Source organism: Rhincodon typus, chromosome 8 (assembly GCF_021869965.1).
Source record: "Rhincodon typus isolate 14 chromosome 8, sRhiTyp1.1, whole genome shotgun sequence".
Classification (NCBI taxonomy): domain Eukaryota; kingdom Metazoa; phylum Chordata; class Chondrichthyes; order Orectolobiformes; family Rhincodontidae; genus Rhincodon; species Rhincodon typus.
The window spans coordinates 29570895-29592789 of NC_063339.1; the positions used below are offsets into that span (position 1 = coordinate 29570895).

Here is a 21895-nt window from a genome sequence, read left to right on the forward strand (position 1 = left end):
GGGTCTGTCCTGCCAGTGGGACAGGACGTATTGAGTGATGTTGACGATGGTGTCTGGAGCATTGCCTGTAGATATGATTCGGGGAGTGTGACCATGTCAGGTTGTTACTTGACCAGTTTGTTTTCAAATTCTCCCAATTTTGACACAAGCCCCCAAATGTTAGTAAGGAGGACTTTGCATGGTCAACAGGACTGTTTTTGTCATTATCATTTCTGGTGCCTAGATTGATGTCAGGTGGTCAGTCTGGTTTGATTCCTTTTTTGAGACATTTTAGCAATTTTAATACAAATGAATGGCTTGCTACAGCATTTCAAAGTTCAGTTAACAGTCAGCCCTATGCTGTGGGTCTTGTATGTGGCCAGTGCCTGGCCCTCCTGTGCATTGAATGCTACATTCCACTTGTCCACCCCGGCTTGGAGATTATCCAGGTATTGTTGCAAAGCAAGTTAAAGCAAGGAGAGAGAATCTATCAGCCTTCATAGCTGAATTTCCACGCAAATAACTACGTCAGGCAATATTAGGACAGCAGTTTCCTTCCCTAAAGGACATTAGTGAACCAGATGGGTTTTTCTGACAATTAACAACAGTTTCACGGTCATCATTAGACTCTTAATTGCAGATTTTTATTGAATTCACATTCCACCATCTGCCATGGTGGAATTCAAATCCATCACCTTTTGTCAGATAAAAAGAAAAATATTGAGATCATTCATTCTCCAGAAATGTTGTCATAATAGCTACAGTGAAGATAACATAGTCAAAAGTTTTAGTAGATTCAGTGTTTAGTACATATCAATAGCGCAGAACAACAATTAACAGAAACAAAAGAATATCAAACTACATAGTCAACATTGTAGAATATAAGCCATCGGAGATATGAAACTCTATAGCACGCTAGTTAGATCACATGATAAGCAGTGCTTCTAGTCCTGGTCACCAAGAATGAACATAGCCATTCCTGGTTGAAGTCAGGGCAGCAGGTATACAGTGTGGTAAAGAAGGCATTTGACACGCTTGCCTTCATCGGTCAGTGCATCAAGTATAGGAGATAGTAGGAACTGCAGATGCTGGAGAATCCGAGACAACAAGGTGCAGGGCTGGATGAACACAGCAGGCCAAGCAGCATCATAGGAGCAGAGAGGCTGACGTTTCGGGCCTAGACCCTTCATCAGAAAAGGGGGAGGGGAAGGGGGTTTTGAAATAAATAGGGAGAGAGTGGGAGGCGGATAGAAGAGGGATAGAGGAGAGGATAGGTGGAGAGGAAACAAACAGGTCGAAGAGGCGGGGATGGGGCCAGGAAAGGTGAGTGTAGGTAGGGAGTTAGGAAGGGGATAGGTCAGTCCAGGGAGGACGGACAGGTCAAGGGGGCGGGATGAGGTTGGTCGGTAGGAGATGGAGGTGCGGCTTGAGGTGGGAGGAGGGGATAGGTGGGAGGAAGAACAGGTTAGGGAGGCAGGGACGAGTTGGACTGGTTTTGGGATGCGGTGGGGGGAGGGGAGATTTTGAAACTTGTGAAATCCACATTGATACCATTGGGCTGCAGGGTTCCCAAGCGGAATATGAGTTGCTGTTCCTGCAACCTTCGGGTGGCATCGTTGTGGCACTGCAGGAGGCCCAGGATGGACATGTCGTCTGAGGAATGGGAGGGGGAGTTGAAATGGTTCGCGACTGGGAGGTGCAGTTGTTTGTTGCGAACCGAGCGTAGGTGTTCTGCAAAGCGGTCCCCGAGTCTCCGCTTGGTTTCCCCGATGTAGAGGAAGCCACACCGGGTACAGCGGATGCAGTATACCACATTGGCAGATGTGCAGGTGAACATCTGCTTGATGTGGAAAGTCTTCTTGGGGCCTGGGATGGGGGTGAGGGAGGAGGTATGGGGGCAGGTGTAGCACTTCCTGCGGTTGCAGGGAAAAGTGCCGGGTGTGGTGGAGCTGGAGGGGAGTGTGGAGCGGACAAGGGAGTCACGGAGAGAGTTGTCCCTCCGGAAACCAGATAAAGGTGGGGAGGGAAAGATGTCTTTGGTGGTGGGGTCGGATTGCAGATGGCGGAAGTGTCGGAGGATGATGCGTTGGATCCGGAGGTTGGTGGGTTGGTACGCGAGGACGAGGGGGATTCTTTTTTGGTTCTTATCTGCAGTTCCTACTATCTCTGATTCAACAAAGTTATAGTGTAACTTTGTATGCACCACAATGTTCAAAAAACAAAATCACACTTAAATTTAGCTCATTTGATTGAGCTCCAAATCGTTGTTTTAAAAATCAGAACCATGATTAACGCAAACTAGCAACACAGCTTTAAACATAAATATTTTCATTCTTCATACAAGTTTTTGCTATACTTTTATCAGAAGCAAAATTGTCTCCATAATATCCATTAACCATTTTTAAGTAAAGCTAGCTTACTATAGAAGCATTATTACAATAAGGTTGAGAAAAGACTTAATTGAAAAGACAGCAAAGAACTATAGAAACATAGCCTGCCATTCTGTTTTTGCAGTGCCACGCTGATTTGAGAGAGCATTTTTGTTTGAACAGTCAGACATGCAAAGCAGCTCAAAGGATCGACTTGTGTTTGGACTGCATAGAAACACTCAGGGCACAAAGCTTAAGAGGGAACTTTAATCTTAAGCATGTTAAATAAACTTATTTGTGGAGTGGGCATCACTGGCTGGCCAGCAGTTGTTGCCCATTTTTAATTGCCCTTGAGAAGGTGGTGAGCTGCCCCACAATGCCCTTAGGGATGGTATTCCAGGATTTTGACCCAGTGTTAGTGAGCAATACATTTCCATGTTGGATGGCGAATGGCATGGATGGGAACTTGCAGGCTGTGGTGTTCTGCTGCCTTTGTCTTCGAGATAGAAGTGGTCATGGTCACTGAACAGGTTACGCTGAGCAGGTGCTGCTTGACAGCACTGTTGATGACACCTTCCATCAATTTACTGATGTACGAGAGTAGACTAATGGGGCAGTAATTGGCAGTGTTGGATTTGTCCTGATTTGTGTGTATAGGACATATCTGGAAAATTTTCCACATTGTCAGACAGATACCAGTGTTCTAACCGTGCTGGAAGAGCTTGGCGAGGGGAGCAACAAGTTCTGGACCATAAATTTTCAGTAGTATTGCCAGAACGTTGTCAGGGCCCATAACCTTTGCACTATCCAGTGCCTCCAACCATTTCTTGATATCACGTGGAGCTAACTGAATTTGCTGAAGTCTAAGTGATGTTGGGGACCTGTGGAGAAGGCAGAGAAGGATCACACACTTGACATGTCTGGCTGAAGATTGCTGTGAATGCTCCAGCCTTACCTTTTGCACTGATATGTTGGGTTCTTCCATCATTGAGGATGTGGATATTTGTGAAGCCTCCTCCTCCAGTGAGTTGTTTAATTATCCACCACCATTCACAACTGGATTTGGAAAGATTGCAGAGCTTAGATCTGATTTGGTTGTTGTAGGATTGTTTAGCTGTCTATCACTTGCTGCGTGCCAAACAGCATAAGCAAGTAGTCCTGTATGGTAGTTGCACCAAATTGACACCTCATTTTTAAATATATCTGGTGCTACTTCTGGATTTAAGATTTTATTTCAAACCAAAGCAACTTTTTTGCAAGAAAATTAAGAAGTAGCTCGAGGATGGAAGATGGATTGTAAACTCTGAAAAGTCAGACATTTTACTATTTAGTTAAAATTCCACTAAAGTCAAATAATTTCACTGCATTTTCCAGACAGAAATAACACGTACCTGTAGGTATAAAGACTGGATAGCAATCAGCTCATTACCCAGAGGAACAACAAACTTCTCCACTTGTCTGTGGTGAGAGTAAGGCTGGAGGTCCAGGGAATTTTCAGACCTAACCTCAAGATGCGAAATCATCAGGTTTGAAAGGACTTGTTGTACAGCCTGTTGTAAAAATGTAATAGTTACGTAAATCAGTATGAGCAAATTATAAGTGCTTGCATGCTTCATCTCCCAAATGCTGTCCAAATCTGTTCAACCCTACAAGAGAGAAGAAGAGAGCTAGAGAGGGGGAAAGAGGGAGAGAAAAACAAAATTTAAAAAAGCGAGACAGAGTAGAAAAGCAAAAGAGTTTTTGTTTAAAAATTGCTTCACAGGATGTGGGCATTGCTGGCTAGACCGCCATTTATTGACCATCCTCAAGTGTTAAAAGTCAACCACGTTGCTGTGGGTCTGGAGTCACACGTAAGCCAGAACAGCTAAGGATTGCAGATTCCTTTACTACTGGACATTAGTGAACCAGATGGGTTTTTTCGGACAATCAATGATTTCATGGTCACCATTAGATTCTCAATTCGACTTTTTTTGTTATTGAATTAGAGAGAGAGAGCGTGAGCACGAGAAATTGCATGTGTGTGTGAGAGCGAGAGCGTGCGAGAAATTGCATGTGCGTGTGTGTGTGAGAGCAACAGCGAGCGAGAGAAAAGTTCGAGAACAACAAATTTCTTTAAAGATGCTTCCAGCTACTCTTTTTGTACTCCCAAGTGCCTTAAGTTGCCATGATATCTCTGCAGTTTTCAATGTGCTGAGCCACTCAACATCACTCCATCTTTGACGTCCTAATCAATTCAACACCATCACCAGCAGCTGTCTGAATTAACAAAGCAGAGACTCATCTTGGCTCCAACGACAAAGGAACACAAACCGACTGCCCATCACACAGTGGTATAGCCATGAACCACCGAATCCAGCTGCTATGCATCATGTTTCAATGGATTTCTTTCTCCATCCACTACTCTGTAATAATCCTGGGGACCAAAGCTAATCCCAACATTTTTCCATTGCCAACCTCTTGTTGGTAAGTGATACCAACAAGTGAAAAGAATTCACAGGCATCTTCATTCATCTACCATTTAACCATTTCTCCCCTATGCCAATCAAGGATGTGACCAGTGGTGTCCCACAAGAATCTTAAGGCCTCAATATTCACATTGTGCCATTATCCAAGTAATCAATAACCAAAGTCATAATTTCAAATTTGCTGATGACACAAAATTAGGCAGCTTGGTTGACAGCATAAAACTACAAAAGGACATTGATAGACTAAGTGAATGGGCAAAATGATGGCAGATGTAGTTCAACATAACAAGTGTAAGGTTATCGATTTTGGACTGTAAAAGAATAGATCAGGGTACTTTCTAGGTGGTATGAAGTTGTATACAATGGATATTCCAGGAGACGTGAGGGTTCAAGTGCATAAATCTTTATTTTCTTCGTTTGTTTGTGATATTTTAATCAAGAAAACTAATGGAATGCTAGCCTTTGTACCTAGACAACTGGAGTACAAGAATGCATAAGTTATGCTGCACCTATACAAAACCCTAGTTAAACTTCACTTGGAGTACTGAGAGCAGATCTGGACACCAATCTTAGGAAGGTTATGCTGCCCTTGGAGGGACTACAATGTAGGTTTACAAGAATGATTCCTGGATTTAAGGTGTTAAGTTATGAGGAAAGATTACACAAATTAGGGCTATTTTCTCTAGAATTTAAGAAATATGAAGGATGATCTGATTGAAGTCTTCAAAATATTAACAGGAAAAGACAGGATAGATAAAGATAAACAATTAACGCTGGTTGAGGATTCTAGAATTTGGGGGCATAGTTTGAAAATTGGGGCCAGACAGAAGCACTTCTACACATAGAGCACGGTAGATGTTTCGAACTCTTTTCCACAAATAGCAGTGGTGCAGCATCAGTTGTTAACAAAACTTTTAAGTGAGATAAAGTTAAGCAAAGATATTAAGGGATTATGGGCCAAAGGCAGATATGTAGAATTAAGCCAAGATCAGCCATGATGTCATTGAATGGTAGAAGAGGCTCGAGAAGCTGAATGGCCCAGTACTGCACCTATGTTCCTATAAGCCAGTCGACCCAGATTCTCTGACCAAATTAGCCTGAACCTCATCGATCTGGTTAATTCACTCAGGGCTCATTTCCTACATGCGCGCTCCACCTCTGCACCATCTTAATTCCAAAGAAAATACAGACCACATATCTCTGCTACCTCATCTTCTCCAAAAGGTACATAATCCATTTCAAAAGCACATTGACCACTGGCCCTCAAAAACAAAACAACATCTTTCACCTCCCTATCCTTTTAAATTATGAGACAACTCCAACCTTTCCTTCCCGAGTTCTTGAACAGGTTTACGAATTACACAAACATATTGTCTAGATTGGAATATTTGATAAGGAATGATTGTATAGGCTAAAATTTTACTACATTGGAGCAGAGGAGGATGAAGGTAGAGGGAATACAGATTGGAAAATAGCAAATATGTGACTCCTCTATTCAGAAAGGAAAGAGATAGAAAACAGGAAATTAAAGGTCAGTTATCTGAACAGTAGTCATAGCGAAAATGCTGGAACCTAAAATTAAGGAGATTAATGTAATCAAGCAGAATCAACATTGTTTTGTGGAAAAAAATTTGTGCTTCACTTTGAGCTCTTTGAGGAAGCAACAAACACGATTAGAGAGTAATGTCAGTGGATGGACTGTACTCCAAAGGCATTCAACAAGATGCCTCAAAGGTTATTACATAAATTAAGATCTTATGGTGTAGGGAATAACATATTAGCTTAAAAAGAGGATTGCTCAACTAACAGGAAAGAGAGAATAAGCGTAAATATGATTTTGATGAAGGAACCAAATAGTTGATAAAATTGCTGATGATTCACCCTTCCAAAGGAAACATGTTAAACTTGAGAAGGTGCAGAAAGGGTTTACGAGGATGTTGCCGAGCGTGGAGGGTTTGATCTATAGGAAGAGGCTGAATAACTCCGTGGTGTATAACTCTATGATTCAAAAATAGGTTGTGGACCAAGTTTTAAAGAGAACATTACAATTCTGCAAAGGGAAAATACATAGCTTAAATGAGTGAGCACAAATTTGGCTAATTCAGTCAGAAAATGTAAATTTCTCCACTTTCACAGGAATTATAGAAAAGCAGCATAATGTTTAAATGGGGAGAGACTGCAGAACAGAGCTACTGAGAAATTTGGGTGTCCCGGTACATGAATCACAAAAGATTGCTAAGGAACATAAATGGAATTTTGGTGTTTTTTGCAACAGGAAGAGAAAATGAAAGTGGGGATAGTAGGAACTGCAGATGTGGAGTCAGAGATAACACAGTGTGGAGCTGGAGGAACACAGCAGGCCCGACCCGAAACGTCAACTTTCCTACTCCTCTGATGCTGCCTGGCCTACTATGTTCCTTCAGTTCCACACTGTGTTATAAAAGTGGGGATGTTTTGCTATCGTACATGGTTCTAGGGAGATCACATCTGCAGTGCTATGTACGATTTTAATCTCCTTATTTAAAGAAGGATATAAAATATTAAAAGCAATTCAAAGAAGATTCACTTAATTGATACTTATGAGAAAAATTGGACAGGCTGGACTGTACCCAGACTTTAGAAGAATGAGAGATGATTTTATTGAAACTTGAAAGGTCCTCAGGAGACTTTATAAATCGGATGTTGAAAGTATTGTTCTAGTGTCCTACAAGATGAAACAGAGGACACAGTTTATGAAGAAGGAGGGAAATTTTTATCTCCGAGGACCAGAGTCTTTGAAACTCTCTTTGCCGTACAGCTTTGGAAGTTCAGTCATTCAAGTAGATTCAAGGCAGACATTGAAAGATTTCTAATTACTGGTGGCATTAAGAAATACGAGGACAGCACTGAAAAACAGCATAGATATGGTGATCAACCATGATCTAAAACGCTGGAGCAAGTTCAAGGGGTTGAATGACTTACACGTGCTCCTATGTTCCTATTTACAGACAATGCAACAAACTTAAACCCAATGGTAATTTTTAAGTGTAATAAAGGAGATGAATATGAACATATTTCTATGTTTGTATGCTTGTGGGTAAGCAAACATATAAGAAGAATAAGGTATTCTGTGTAATGGATAGAAGCCCCAACACCACTTATTGTTTCAATATTTACAGTAAATGAACTGCAGATATCTGAAGTGAATATATGGGCACCCTCCAGGCCTCAAACGCTTATAGCTTTGACATTCTTCCTTGTTTAATTCCTTTGTGAACTGCAATTACCTGAATTTCAGTAAAACAGATTAACTTCAAAATCATTCAACTTTCACATTTTGGATAGATTGCACGAGTAACGAACCTTTACGTCACTACCTGGCGTTGCAGTCAAAGCAAGAACACGGAACTGATGTGTATAATTACACAGCTCTCGAACAACCTGCGAGAAAGAAAGAGAAAATAATGAAAAAAAACATAAGACATCGCTCACACAAAATAAAGCTACATGCACAACATTTATTGTACCTGGCAGTAAGCATGATTTCCTAGTGCCTTGTGAGCTTCATCAACAACCAAACACTTCACATCAGCAGCTGGACAAGCTTCACGAGAAAGATCATTCATCATAACTTGAGGTGTAAGGAAGACAACTCGTTTGGCATTCCAAATATTCTGCCGATTCGACGCCTGTGTCTTACCTGCAAAAAGTTACTGAATGTTCAGTTTGATGTCAGTTTTAGTTCATGTATTTTCTAATATAAAAGTTAAGCAGGAGAGACCTGGATGCCTCATAATTAGCAATGGCATTTTCAGGAGATTGCCTTGGCATTCTGTCTTGCAACTAAGTAAAGCCGGAAATAATAACTTTGAGTCCAGTTTAAGAACATGCAATCCACTGATTTTGACCATGAATTTTGAAATGTTTGAACTGTTATTATGGTTGAAAGTGTACATGAAGGAAATAATGCTCTGGATACAAGCAAAAAACAGTTACTATAAAAGTCTCTATAATATTACATCAGTACCAAGTAAAAGTAATACAAATAATTATTTATGTAAAATATTTATCAAACTGCAAGCACCTAAAGAGTCTATAGGCCCCCTAATAGTAGCTATATGGTGGTAGAGAGAATAAATCAGGAGATAATGAAGGAATGTAACAAAGGCAGTACATTAATCATGGGTGCGTTAAATCTTCATATAGATTGGGATAGTCAGATTGGCAGAGATAGCCATCAGAAAGAATTCATAGTGTCTACTGCAGACAGTTTCCTAGAACAATATGTTGTGGATCCAACAGGGACCAAGCTATTTACGATTCAGCTTGAGAGATGAACTTGGGTCAGAAAAAAACTGAGATAAGCTTAAATAACAGCAATTAAAAAGGAATGAAGGTAAGGCTGGCTGGAATGGACTCAAAGTAGTTAAGACATGTTGAGGAACAATGGCAGACACTAAACAATTCAAGGCTCACAGCAAAAATACATCCCAGCAGGAAAGGATTCGAGTAAGGTGTTACCAACCATGGAAGTTAAGGATAACATCAAATTGAAAGAAAAAAAAACTATACATTTTGGCAAAGATTAGTGCAGACCAGATGATTGCGAAGTTTCAAATACCGTAAAAAGGTATCAAAGAAATAATAAAGAGGGAGTGAGAGTAAACTTGTAAGAAATACAAAGACAGACAGTAAGAATTTCTTTAAAAAAGAGAGAAACCAAAATGAACATAGACCCCTTAGAAAATGAGGTAATAGTAATGGGGAACCAGGAAATGGCAGAGCAGTTGAATAAATTGCATTAGTCTTCACAGTAGAAGACACTAAAAGAATTCCAGAAGAATTAAAATGCAAGAGGCAAAAGGAGGAGATGAAATAAATACAATTACTTTCCGCTAGCACTTTACTGTAGATAGTTATCGGGCTGAAGACCAACAAGTACTCTGGACCTGATGGGATGTATCCTACGATATTAAAGTAGCTATGGTTTTGTGAATGCACTGGTAACAATCTGCCAGGAATCCTTAGATTCTAGAAAAGTTCCAGAAGAGTGGAAAACTCCGAAAGAAAGGGAAAGAAGGCAAAAAAAAAAAAGTAATTTTGGCAAGTTAGCTTAACAGTAGTTATTGGGAAAACGTGAAAGTCTATTATAAAGGACTTAATAGCAGAGCATTTATAAATATATAATACAATCAAGTAGAATCAGCATTGCATCATGAATGGGCAGGCATGCCTGATAAACTTGAGTCATTCAGGAAGCAACAGATGAAATTTTGATTTGCAGAAGACATTTAATGAGGTACCACACATTAGACTACTTAATAAGAAAACAGCCCTCGGTGCTGGATAGAGGATTGGCTATCTCCACCAAAAATCTCTAATCCACTAATCCCCTATCCACTAATATGCTGAGAGGAGACAGAGTTGGGGTATGGATGCCATTTTCAGGATGGCGAACTGTAACTAGAAGTGTGCCACGGGGATCAGCGCTGGGGCCACGATCATTTATAATATATATTAATGACTTGGATGAGGAAAGTGAATGTCTACTTTAGCCAAATTTGCAGATTACACAAAGTTATGTTGGAAGGAAAGTGTTCAGGGTGACAGAGTTTGAAGTGGATGTAGACAGATTAACTGAATGGGCAAAATCTTGGCAGATGGAATATAATGTGGGAAAATGTGAGGTTACACATTTTGGCAAAAAGAACAGGGGAGCTGAATATTATTTGAATGGAGAAAGCTACAGAACAGAGGGATTTGGGAGTCCACATACATGAATCACTAAAAGCTAGCAGCCAAGATCAATGGTTCATAGGGAAGGTAAGTGGAGTATATAAGTAGGGAGGTTTGCTAAGACCACACAAGGCACGAGTCACACCATAGCAGAAATACTGTGAACAGTTTTAGATCCCTTATCTAAGGATAGATACAATGGAATTGGAGACAGTTCAGAGAAGGTTCACTACGGTGATATTAGGTATGGAAGGACTGTCCTATGGGAAGTAGTTTGTTGTCATTGGAATTAAGAAGAATGGGAGGCAACGTTATTGAAACATGCAAGAAACACACAAACAGGATAAATAAGTAGAGATAGTAAGAACTGATGCTGAAGTCAGAGATAACACAGTGTGGAGCTGCAGTAACACAGCAGGCCAGGCAGCATCCTGCCTGGCCTGCTGTGTTACTGCAGCTCCACACTGTGTTATAAAGGAGTAGAGGGTGTTTCTTCTTGGGCGAGAATCTAGGACCAGAGTGCATAATCTCAGAAGAAATCATCACCCACTTAAGACAAAACAGGAAGAATTTTTGCACTCAGAGGTAGTGAATCTGTGGACCTCTTTACCAGAGAGCTGTTGAAGCTGGGTTATTAAGTATATTCAAGGCCGAGATAAACATATTTTTAATCTTTGAACGAATCAAGGATTATGGACAAAAGGCAGGAAAATGGAGCCGAGGGTTATTAGCTGCCCCCCAACCCCAACCCCAACCCCACAAAATCCTAAGCAATGGATAATTTATATACTGGGTGGTTCACAACAGGCAGTGTAAAAATTGTAGGCCTTTACCCAGAACCAAATCCAAGATAATCAAAGATCAAAGGATTTTGGAAACGCTGAGATTGATTTTTTTTTAAACCTGACTGGTTAAAGGACAGTCTTTTTTTCTAGATTTTTTTCAGGGCAGTTAAGGAAATAAGTTACCTCAATAGAAAAGTTTAGTATGTGCAGATTCCAGGCAAGGAGTATGTGGCTAGAAATCTGCAGATTATTGGAAGTTTTAAGTCTAATTATGTGGGACTCCACAGTTCACAGGGAAGAAAATGAGGAGAATGAATTAAAACAAACTCAAGTATTTGAAATAGAGACGTAATTTCTCTGGATTTGAATCCATGTAAAGCAATAGCTTTGGGGAATAGGTTGCATCTTTGTTTTTCTGGTTGTTTTAAGATTTTTCTAACTGTGTTTTACATTTAGATAGTTTGGTTTATTTTCTGTTCCCATCTGTTATGCAATAAACTTCTCTTCTATTGTTAAAGAAACTCCACTGCCTTACGTGGTTATTTTTCTGTAATAGCCACCACATTAACTTTTCAAAAAAACATGATCCATGAGGCCAGATTTTATTCGGCGATCCGATTTGACCAGGAGTACCATCAATTGGGATTATAACAAGTTATGATATATAATTTTGTAAAAATGATTATTCTGCCTATAAAAGCGGACAGTGAATCCTGCAAACTGGCTCCAGAAAATTTCGCGATTGTCTTTTTCAATTCTCTATAAACAAACTGGCAGAGAGAGACTGATATTATCTCAGCATAAGCAGAAAGGAAGACATTTAGAATTTGATTAATATTTGGACAACACAATGAATTCTTTAAATAGGTCACAGCTCAAAATTCTGATATTAAAAAGAGATTGGAAATAAATTTCAATGTAACTGACTCTGCTTTATAGTATAACAATTTGTCAAAGTTAAACAATAGCTGTGATAAAATTTTCCATCAGGCTTTGAGACATCATTTCAAGCAGAACACCAAGAACAGCGCTGTGCGATACCATCTCAAATCTTCATACAGGGACAAAAATTCTCAACAGGGAAACAAAGAAAGGTAACCCAGCTAAAGTGCAGTATCGAACAAGGCTACCAGGGCCATAACATGCAGTTACATGAAAGCAAAATAAAAAGACCTTTCGCTCCCTCCCAAAACCCTGTTCTGTTCAGTCCATCTGTTGGAGAAACCTCCAAGTGCCATCATGACTGCTGAATTCTAAATACAAGCTTTCAACATCTTCTCTTTGAAAAAAAAAGTCTTAAAGCAACTAGCAAGCCAGTAACAACAATAAAGACCTCACTTTCATCTGGGAGTACTTTTTAGTCCAGATCTACTTTCCAATATTTGAATTTGTAGTTTAGATAATAACCACTTTTTTAAAAATTAGTTGTTTTCAGCAATAATTACATAATAAATTGTCCTTTATCTTGTTTAAGACTAAAGCTTTGCTACAGAATTATTTTTAAAAATTGGGAACACCTGATAAACAAGGGACTAAATGAGCTAACTAACTTCATAGCCCACTTTGAGGATATGCTTGTTGTGGGGTGGGTGACAGAGAGGAAATTGCAGGTAGTGATGTTTCCATGTTCATACTATTCTGCAATAGTTAGTATAGGGTGCGGATTTGGAAAAATGTTATTGAAGCAGTCCTAGCAAGTTACTTCAGTGCATCTTGTGGAAAGTGTACACTTAAACCAATGTACTACAGGCAGAGGCCATGAATGTTTATAGGTGGTGCATGGATGCCAATCAACCTGGCAGCTTTGCCCTGCTTGGTCCCAAAATTACGTCTTTTGGGTTGCATTCACTCAGGCAAGTGGGGAGTTTTCCATCACTCTACAAGGTTATACATTATATATGCTGGTGTACATGTTCCAGAGTCATACTGGTCTTCAAACATTTATTCTGTTCCTCTTTCCACAGATGCTGTCACATCCATTAGCGTTTCTCCAGCACTTTGTATTTTTATTTCAGATCGCCAGCATTTGCAGTACTTTGCTTTTATTTTGTTGCAGAGGATGGAAACATTGCGAAATTAAAGAACTAAATCATACGCCACAGAACACCCAGCATCTAACTGGTTCTTGTGACCAAAATATAACATCCACAACCCAAGCTATAAATCTAATCCTAATCCTAATAAGCAAGTTGATCTAAAGACATTTGCAAATGAAACTCGAGGGCAAAGCTGAGCGTTATGATTGATTTTCATCTCCACTTCATGTTTCTATTTTGGAAACTACAACAGCTCTAGTAATAGTCAAACAAGAAAGAATGTAACTAAACTGGGTAATTCTATTGACCAGAGACAGGCATTGGTTGAGATAGTATTTCTTTTCCTATTCATTTGTGGCATGTGGGTGTCACTGGCTGGCCAGCATTTCTTGCCCAACCCTAGCCACCCTTGAGAAGGTGGTGGCGAGCTGCCTTCTTGAACCGCTACAGTCCTCCTGCTGTGTGTTGGCACAATGCTATTAGGGAGGGAATTCCAGGATTTTGACCCAGCGACAGTGAAGGAACGGGGTTATATTTCCAAGTCAGGATGGAGAGTGACTTGGAGGGGAACTTGGAGGTGGTGGTGTTCCCACATGTCTGCTGCCCTCGTCCTTCTAAATGGAAGTGGTCATGGGTTTGGAAGGGGCTGTCTGAGGATCTTTGGTGAATTTCTGCAATTTTTAACCACACCAACAACTGCAAAGTAAAAGAAGGAAAATGTACTATGTTGTCAGTCACAGATGACATTGTTTCTTAACCAAACCCAGACAGACATAGAAAATAGGAAAAAGAGTAAGCTATTTGGCTCCACGAGCCTGCTCCACCATTCAACATGATCATGGCTAATCACCCAAATGGCCTGTTTCCACACTGTAGGGATTCTATGATCTATGATCTAACTTAGTACACTGTTTCTGCTTTAACCCCATGCCCTTTGATCACTTTAGCCCCAAGAACTATGTCTATCTCCTTCTTAAAAAGCATTCAATGTTTTGGACTCAACTGCTTTCCGTGGCAGAGAATTCCACAGGCTCCTCATTCTGAAATTTCTCATCTCAGTCTTAAGTGGTCTACCTCATATCCTTAGACTGTGACCCCAGTTCTAGACTAGCTAATAATCAGGAATGTCAGCAGCAATCACTAAAAAGTACAACTGTCTACCTAGGAAATTCTGTGTCACTGGTCATGGGGGACATCTTTCCTATGTTTACCCTGTATAGTTCTGTTAGAATTTAAATATCACTGAGATTCCACAGCCCCCTTCTTCTAAACTCTGGTCAACATAATCCCAACTAATCCAATCTCTCCTATACTTCTATGAGTTTATTTAAGTTTTTTTCAGTACTATTTCAGGGCTAGAAATCTGTAGACATTCAAACAGGAAGGTGTGAGAAAGATGGTACTTGGAAGGCAACAACACTTTCAAGATAGTGAAAAAAGGATAATTGAAGATGACCAGTAATTTGAAATAAGAAGGGGTTCAGAGTTTCCCCACTATTATAAAACGATTTATACCTGTACTTGCAAATGTATTAGGCAACATGTTCCTAAGCCATGGTCACTGGGGTTCAAATTCTGTACTTCTATCAAACCTTGATACTAATTTGTTGACCCGGACTATTTTTGCTCCTGTGATAATCCAATGCAGGTTGGTGAGAGTTTAGACACCACCTGCCACATCAGCTGTTTGGTTACCTGTCATCTCTGTCATGTGGTCCTGCGGGATACCCATGACCTTGTAACAAGCTTCGATTTGCTGGGCGACCAGGGGTTTGGTCGGGGCCATGAACACAATCTTCCCTGAGGGATACCAGCGGTAAAAGTTGTACATGACCACGGCCGCGATGAAGGTCTTGCCCAGGCCAGTGGGCAGACACACCAGGGTGTTCTGGAAAAGGGCCGCCCGGGCCATGTCGAACTGGTAGGGCCGGAGGGGGTAGTTACTCGGGTAAATCCACACATCGCCAGAGGACAGGTCGAAGCCAGGAAAGGAGGCGGGCGGCAGGCTCTCCGAACCCGGCTTAGGGCTGCCTAAGGATCGCTCAGCCTCAAACACCGCCACCAGCAGCACATCGTCATCCTCCCCGTCCTGGAAGCCATCCTCCGGCGCCGGAGTTACCGCAGGCCCGATCTCAGCGCTCCTCCCACCCTGGGACTGAGACTGGAACCGAGGTCGGGGCGCTGTGTTGCCCCAGCTCTGAAACAGTGTACGCTGCCGCCCGCCGCTCATTCGAGAAACTTCTCGGGAACAATCCAGATGGTGCGCGCAACCCGCAAGAGGCGACTCGGCACTAACTGTCGCCCGACATTCAAATCTGGCGCACCCCTATGACGTAAGCACACCAGGCCCCGCCACTCGTTGCTAAGAGATCAGCCTTAACCGAGGGAGCTCCAAGCTGCCCCTAATGGATACGGTTAGAGCTGAGGCTCAAGTGGTGTAGTGGTAATGTCCCTGTCTGTGAGCCACATACAATATAATAACAATACAATAACCCTATAATAACAATTCAACAAGTGGTTTGGGGAAAATATCTCAACCCCAGCAAGAATAAGTTGCCTCAGAAAACAACAAATGCTGGAGATCACAGGCAGCATCCATGGAGAGAGAACAAGCTAATGTTTCGAACCTAGCTGACTCTTGGTCAGAGCAAATTGTAGTGTGGTAAACTGATCTCCACCTTGTCCAGGCTCAGTGCCAGCTCTCAGACATTTCTTCCTACCACATGACCCCACATCCAAACATCACACCATTGGTGACAGGACTGTCACTGACCTATGGAGATTTTCCTGCCCCGCCTCCAACCTCGTAGTCTCCCAACCCCAGACAGCCTGCTTCTGCCTCCTTCCCAAAATCCACAAACCAGACTGCCTCAGTAGGCCCATTGTATCAGCCTGTTCCTACCCTACTGACCTCATTTCCTCATACCTTGACTCCATTCTCCCTCTGCTTATCCAGACTACATCCATGATTCCTCTGATGCCCTCCACCATATTGACAATTTCCAATTCCCTGGCTCTAATTGCTGTTCATGTTCAACATGGATGTCCAATCCCTCTCCACCTCCATTCCCCACCAGGATGGTCTGAGAGCTCACAAATTTTTCCTCAACCAGAGGCCTGAACAATTCCCATCCACCACCACTCTCCTCTGCCTAGCTGAACTTGCTGTCTTACTGAACAATTTCTCTTTCAATTCATCTCATTTCTGCTATGTGAAAAGAGTGGCTATGGGCACCCACACGAGTCCCAGTAATGCCTGCCCCTTTATGGGGCATATGGAATGAGCCTTGTTCCAATTTTCCACTGGAGCCTCCCATAACTCTTTTTTTCTCGGTACATTGACGACTGCTTCGGTGCCGCTTCATGGTCCTGCCAAGATCTTGAAAACTTCATTCATTTTACTTCCAACTTCCACCCCTCAATAACTTGCACATCATCCATTTCTAACACTTCCCTTCCTTTCCCTGACCTCTCTGTCTCCATTTTTGGGTATAAAGTGTCCACTGCCATCTACTATAAAGCCACTGACTCCCATAGCTGCCTTCACTACAGCTCATCACATCCGATGTCCTGCAAGGACTCCAAGTCATTCTCCCACTTCCTTCGCCGACATCGCATCTGTTCGGATGATACCACCTTCTAAAACAGTACTGCTGACAGAGCTTGCTTCTCCCATGACAATGGTTTCCCACTCACTGTGGTTGACAGGGCCCTCAACCGCATCCGACCTATCACTCATGCTTTCACCCTTGCCCCTTCTCATAATTCACAACAGTGTGTTCAGTTTCCCTTGTCCTCACTTTTCGTCCCACCAACCTCAGCATTCAAAGGATCATTCTCCGTCATTTCAGACAACTCCAGCAGAACGCCACCACCGAACACATCTTCCCCTCACTCCGCTGTCTGCATTTTGCAGGGATTGTTCCCTCTGGGACACCCTAGTCCATTCCACAATCACCAACACCACAACCCCACTCCACAGCACCTTCTCATGTAACCACAGAAGGTGCAACACCTGCGCCCTCATCTCCTCCCTCCTCACCATCCAAGGGCCTGAACAGTCTTTGCAGGTGAAGCAGCATTTCACCTGTATCTCCACCAATCTTTTGTACTGCACCCAGTGCGGCCTACTCTACATTGAAGAAACAAAACGCAGCTTGGGTGACTGCTTTCCTGCAGCTGGTCATTTTAACATAGCGTCCTGCTCACATGCTCACATGTCTGTCCTCGGCATGCTGCAGTGTTCCAGTGAATCACAGTGCAGTCTGGAGGAACAACATCTCATCTTCAGACTAAGCACGTTATAGCCTTCTAGACTTAATATTGAGTTCAACACCTTTAAATAGTGAACCATTTCTTCCTTTTGTTTTAGCTTGTTGTCATATTCTCCGCCCTCCCCATCCCAGTTACTGTCGAGAGAAGGGCCATCCTCCATCTGGTCAACCACAAGAGGAAGCCATGGCACCAACTGCAGTTGTCCTGAACTTGGATAACAACGTGTGTCAATGCTGTCATTGTTCTGCCATTCCCACATTCCAATCACTTAATCTCTCCTTCATCAGCACCTACACCCACCATCCCCACACAGAATCCCCCCCACCCCAAACTATAGCATAAATGTGGTCCCCTCCACACTTCATTTCAGCTCTGATGAGGAGTCATCTAAACTCAAAACGTTAGCTTGCTCTCTCTCCGTGGATGCTATCTGACCCACTGTGATCTCCAGCATTTGTTGTTTTCAGTACAGATTCCAGTATCTGCAGTAATTAGTTCTCAGGACAGATGCCAGTTTCCCCCCCCCAAACCTTATCTTGTACATGTTATGGGGAGTAAGAGAGGAGATTGTAATACAGAATCCTAATGTTCTGGGGTCATGGATTTTTTGAAATAAAAATTAAGTATTATAACAATAAATTGCCAATTGCACACAACGTAGAGCCATTAATTTATAAATTAAATCAAGTATTCTAGTAATGGCAGGACGGGTGATATATTTCTGCTGTAACATGTGGAAGCTGCTATCCACCAATATGAGAGGTGGATATGACTCTGGGTGAGACAGATATGGCAACATTGGATTGCAATTGAAGAGTCTCAGCTCTAGCAATTTGCCAAGAGTTATGCTGTTCTTGTAAGCTGTGCGGATGAGAGCAGGCACTAAGGGGAGAATGAGCAAACTGACTATAGCACCTTGGAGCAAGGAGCCATTCAAGTGGTGGAGGATATGGGAATGTTGTTGTGGTAAGGAGACAGCATAATTGGTGGATAGTTACTATTCTGTACAGCTATGAGCAGGAGTGCCACAGGCTGTGCTGCCTGTCTAGTGCAAGGGTTATGGACATCTTCTTTGTGTTGGAGAAGAAGTTGGAGATGGAGAGGAGGGAACCAGTTATCGTCATCAACATTGGTACCAATGATATTGATAGGGCTGGCAAAGGAAATTCTGCTGATAAATTTGAACAGATAGGATTTACATTAAAATGCAGAATTTCTAAAGTAATAATGTCTTGATTACCTGTTGAGCCACAGGCAAATTAGCATAGAGTAAACAAAGTCAAGGAATTAAATATATGGCTAAGAGATTAGTGTGGGTGGAAAGGCTTTCAATTTGAGGGAACTGGCATTGAGATAGAACAGAGATGTCCCAGTGGGATGAGCTTCATTTGAACCATGCATTCTGCCTGCCCTAGTGACAGCATTGACACACGTTGCTATCCACGTTCAGGACAACTGCATTTGGTGCCATGGCTTCCTGTTGTGGTGGACCACATGGGGGATGGCCCTTCTCTCGAACCCACCCTACCCAACAGAATCACCGGGAAAGCGAGATGTCAGCATCTTTTCTGACATATTTCAGTTTCCTAAACGGACAGCATTTGAGATGCTTCCTAATTTGCAATATCTGAACTGGTGTTTAATTAAGCTTTAAAAAAGTGGTCCCAGCAACATGGCCACACTATTGCACAAGTGGGACACCAACAAAGCAGCTTGCATAATTAATGAGATACTGAGTTGAAGATGGTGTGAGAAGTGTTGTTGCGAGCGTTGACATGGCACCTGCGATGAAACTCCCTGAAAATAACACTTAGCTTAAAAAATGAGAAAATCCAACCCAATAAGAAAAGCTTACACATTCAAAATGTTCTGTCATTCAATTCAGTGGAACCTTGTTTATTTTTTTTTCTCTTTATACTCCAGCATGCTTCATTCAAATCATCCCTGTTCCCAGGACTAAACTGGGGAGATTGTGACAAGAGGTAAAGGAGTTGTAAACCTACATCTCCAATAAAACATATTATCTTAACAAGAAGCATTTCCTGGGGATAAACTGTGTTATATGCAACACAGTGTGGAGCTGGAGGAACTCAGCAGGTCAGGCAGCATCAGAGGAGTAGAAAAGTCGATGTTTCAGGTCGGGACCCTTCTTCAGAACTGGGAAGGGGGTAGGTAGCTGGGAAATAAATAGAGGGAGGAGGGAGGGGACTGGGGTAATGTAGGTGGGATGGTGAAAAGTGGATGCAGGTAGGGGATGGTGAGATTGGTCAGTGGGAAGGGTGGGGCGGATAGGTGGGAGAGAAGATGGACAGTTTGTGTCAAGTCAAGGAGGTGAGAGGGAGGATGTGTGAGGCTGGGGAAAGGTAGATGGGGTGTTGATAGGTGCATGCAGTTAGGGGGTAATGGACATGTTTGCGCTTGACTTGGGTACTGTTTTGTGGAGCATCTGCACTCTGTATGTGAGAATCAGCAACACCTTCTGGTCACTAATCATTTTAACTCCCTCTCCCACTCCCTTGTTGACATGTGCATCCTGGGCATCCTCCAGTGCTACAATGACGCCAGACACAAACTGGAGAAGCAACAGCTCATATTCCACCTCCGGAACCTACAGCCCGATGGCCTGAACATAAAATTCACTAGATTTAAAATCTCCTCATCCCTGGCCTCATCCCATGATCAAACCTCCCTCTCATCCCCACCTCCTTGACCTCACACAATCTATCCACCTTCTCCCCCACCTATCCACCCCAGCCTTCCCACTGACAAATCCCCACTACCTGCATCCACCCATCACCATCCCAACTACCTTTCCCCAGCCCCACCCCTCCTCCCTCTATTTATTTCCCAGTTCCTGTCCCCTTTCCAGTTCTGAAGAAGGGTCCCGACCCGAAATATCAACTTTCCTACTCCTCTGATGCTGCCTGACAAACTGTGTTCCTCTAGCTCCACACTGTGTTAGACTCTGACTACAGCATCTGCAGTTCTTGCTATCTCTGAGTTATATATAAGTTTTGTGAAGAAAGTGTTTATTTGTATGATTTATGTAACATTTAATTTTTTTGTGTTTTCCAAATAAAGGTTTGAAACTTAAAGTTACAGTCAGTGTATCTTTGGTTTCTTCTTTTGTTCTTCCAGAATTGCGCACATCATGCTGATAACCAATGCATCAATTTATTTGGGGTAGGTTTGCTGATTCCCTGTTACGAATAGGAAATGGGATAATAAAAAGGACAACTTTTCTGGACAGAAAAAGTCAACCAGTGATTACAAACAAAGAACGCTGAAGAAACTCACCAGCTCTGGCAATATTTGAAGATAGGGAAAAAGAGTTAACATTTTGAGGCTGGTATGACTCTTCTTCAGAACTGGTTATGTATCCAAAGTAATAGCTGATTGGTTACAAACAGTGTTAACTGTTGTCAGTTGGGAATAGTTGACAGCCACAACAAATGTCATCATCATCTCCAATTGGGAGAATTCATAACAACTTCACAAACAAAAATCAACTACTTTAAACTTGTCTTTAACACCATTGGATGGCACACTGCCACCTCACAATGCCAGGGACCCAGGTTCAATCCCAGCCTTGGATGACTGTCTGTGTGGAGTTTGCACATTCTCCCTGTGTCTTTGTGGGTTTCCTCTGGGTGCTCTGGTTTCCTCCCACAGTCCAAAGATGTGCAGGTTAGGTGGATTGACCATGCTAAATTGCCCATAGAGTCCACGGATGTGTAAATTAGGTGGATTAGCCATGGGAAATGCAGGGTTACAGGAAAAGGCTAGGGGGTGGGTCTGGGTGTGATGCTCTTTGGAGGATTGGTGTGGACTTGTTGGGCCAAATGGCCTGTTTCTGAATGGTACTCTGGGCATTCTATGACTGTTTAACCATTCCATTTAACTTTTATTCCTTCTGGTGTGAAGTGATTTATTTGAACCACTTATTCTAGCCAACAGATTTCATTCAATAGCTCACTTAATTAAGCACTTGTGACAAAGAAATTAATACACAATTGTAACAAATCTAAAAGTTATAACTTTTTGCACTTTTTGACAGAAATCTATTTTCACAATGAATTTACTTTCACTTGCTTTACTTAACTCAAATTTAATTAGATTAGATTTACAATTTTTACTATAATTATTTACTAGTTAATCTCTACATCCTCAGTATCGCTCAAAATTCTTAGGATTGATATCAGCATTTACACCTATTTCCTCTCAATGTTTGTTAATACACAGACCATTTCATCATCAGTGCCAAAGGTACA

The 21895-nt window shown here is 42.0% G+C and overlaps 1 protein-coding gene across 2 annotated transcripts; it reads right to left on the minus strand.

Moving 5' to 3' along the window:
- Window positions 1-2966: 2966 nt before the first annotated feature.
- On the minus strand, window positions 2967-15663 carry LOC125483630 (Fanconi anemia group M protein-like). Of its 2 annotated transcripts, none has more exons than XM_048599616.1 (5): window positions 15045-15663; window positions 8320-8492; window positions 8156-8233; window positions 3740-3898; window positions 2967-3229 (listed from the first exon to the last, which is right to left on the minus strand). In XM_048599616.1, exons 1-5 carry the CDS (start codon window positions 15577-15579, stop codon window positions 3212-3214), a joined length of 963 nt encoding a protein of 320 aa, XP_048455573.1. In that variant the 5' UTR covers window positions 15580-15663; the 3' UTR covers window positions 2967-3211. The 2 variants fall into 2 exon arrangements, with proteins under 2 accessions (XP_048455573.1, XP_048455574.1); XM_048599617.1 differs by lacking the exon at window positions 2967-3229 and adding an exon at window positions 3389-3404.
- Window positions 15664-21895: the final 6232 nt, after the last annotated feature.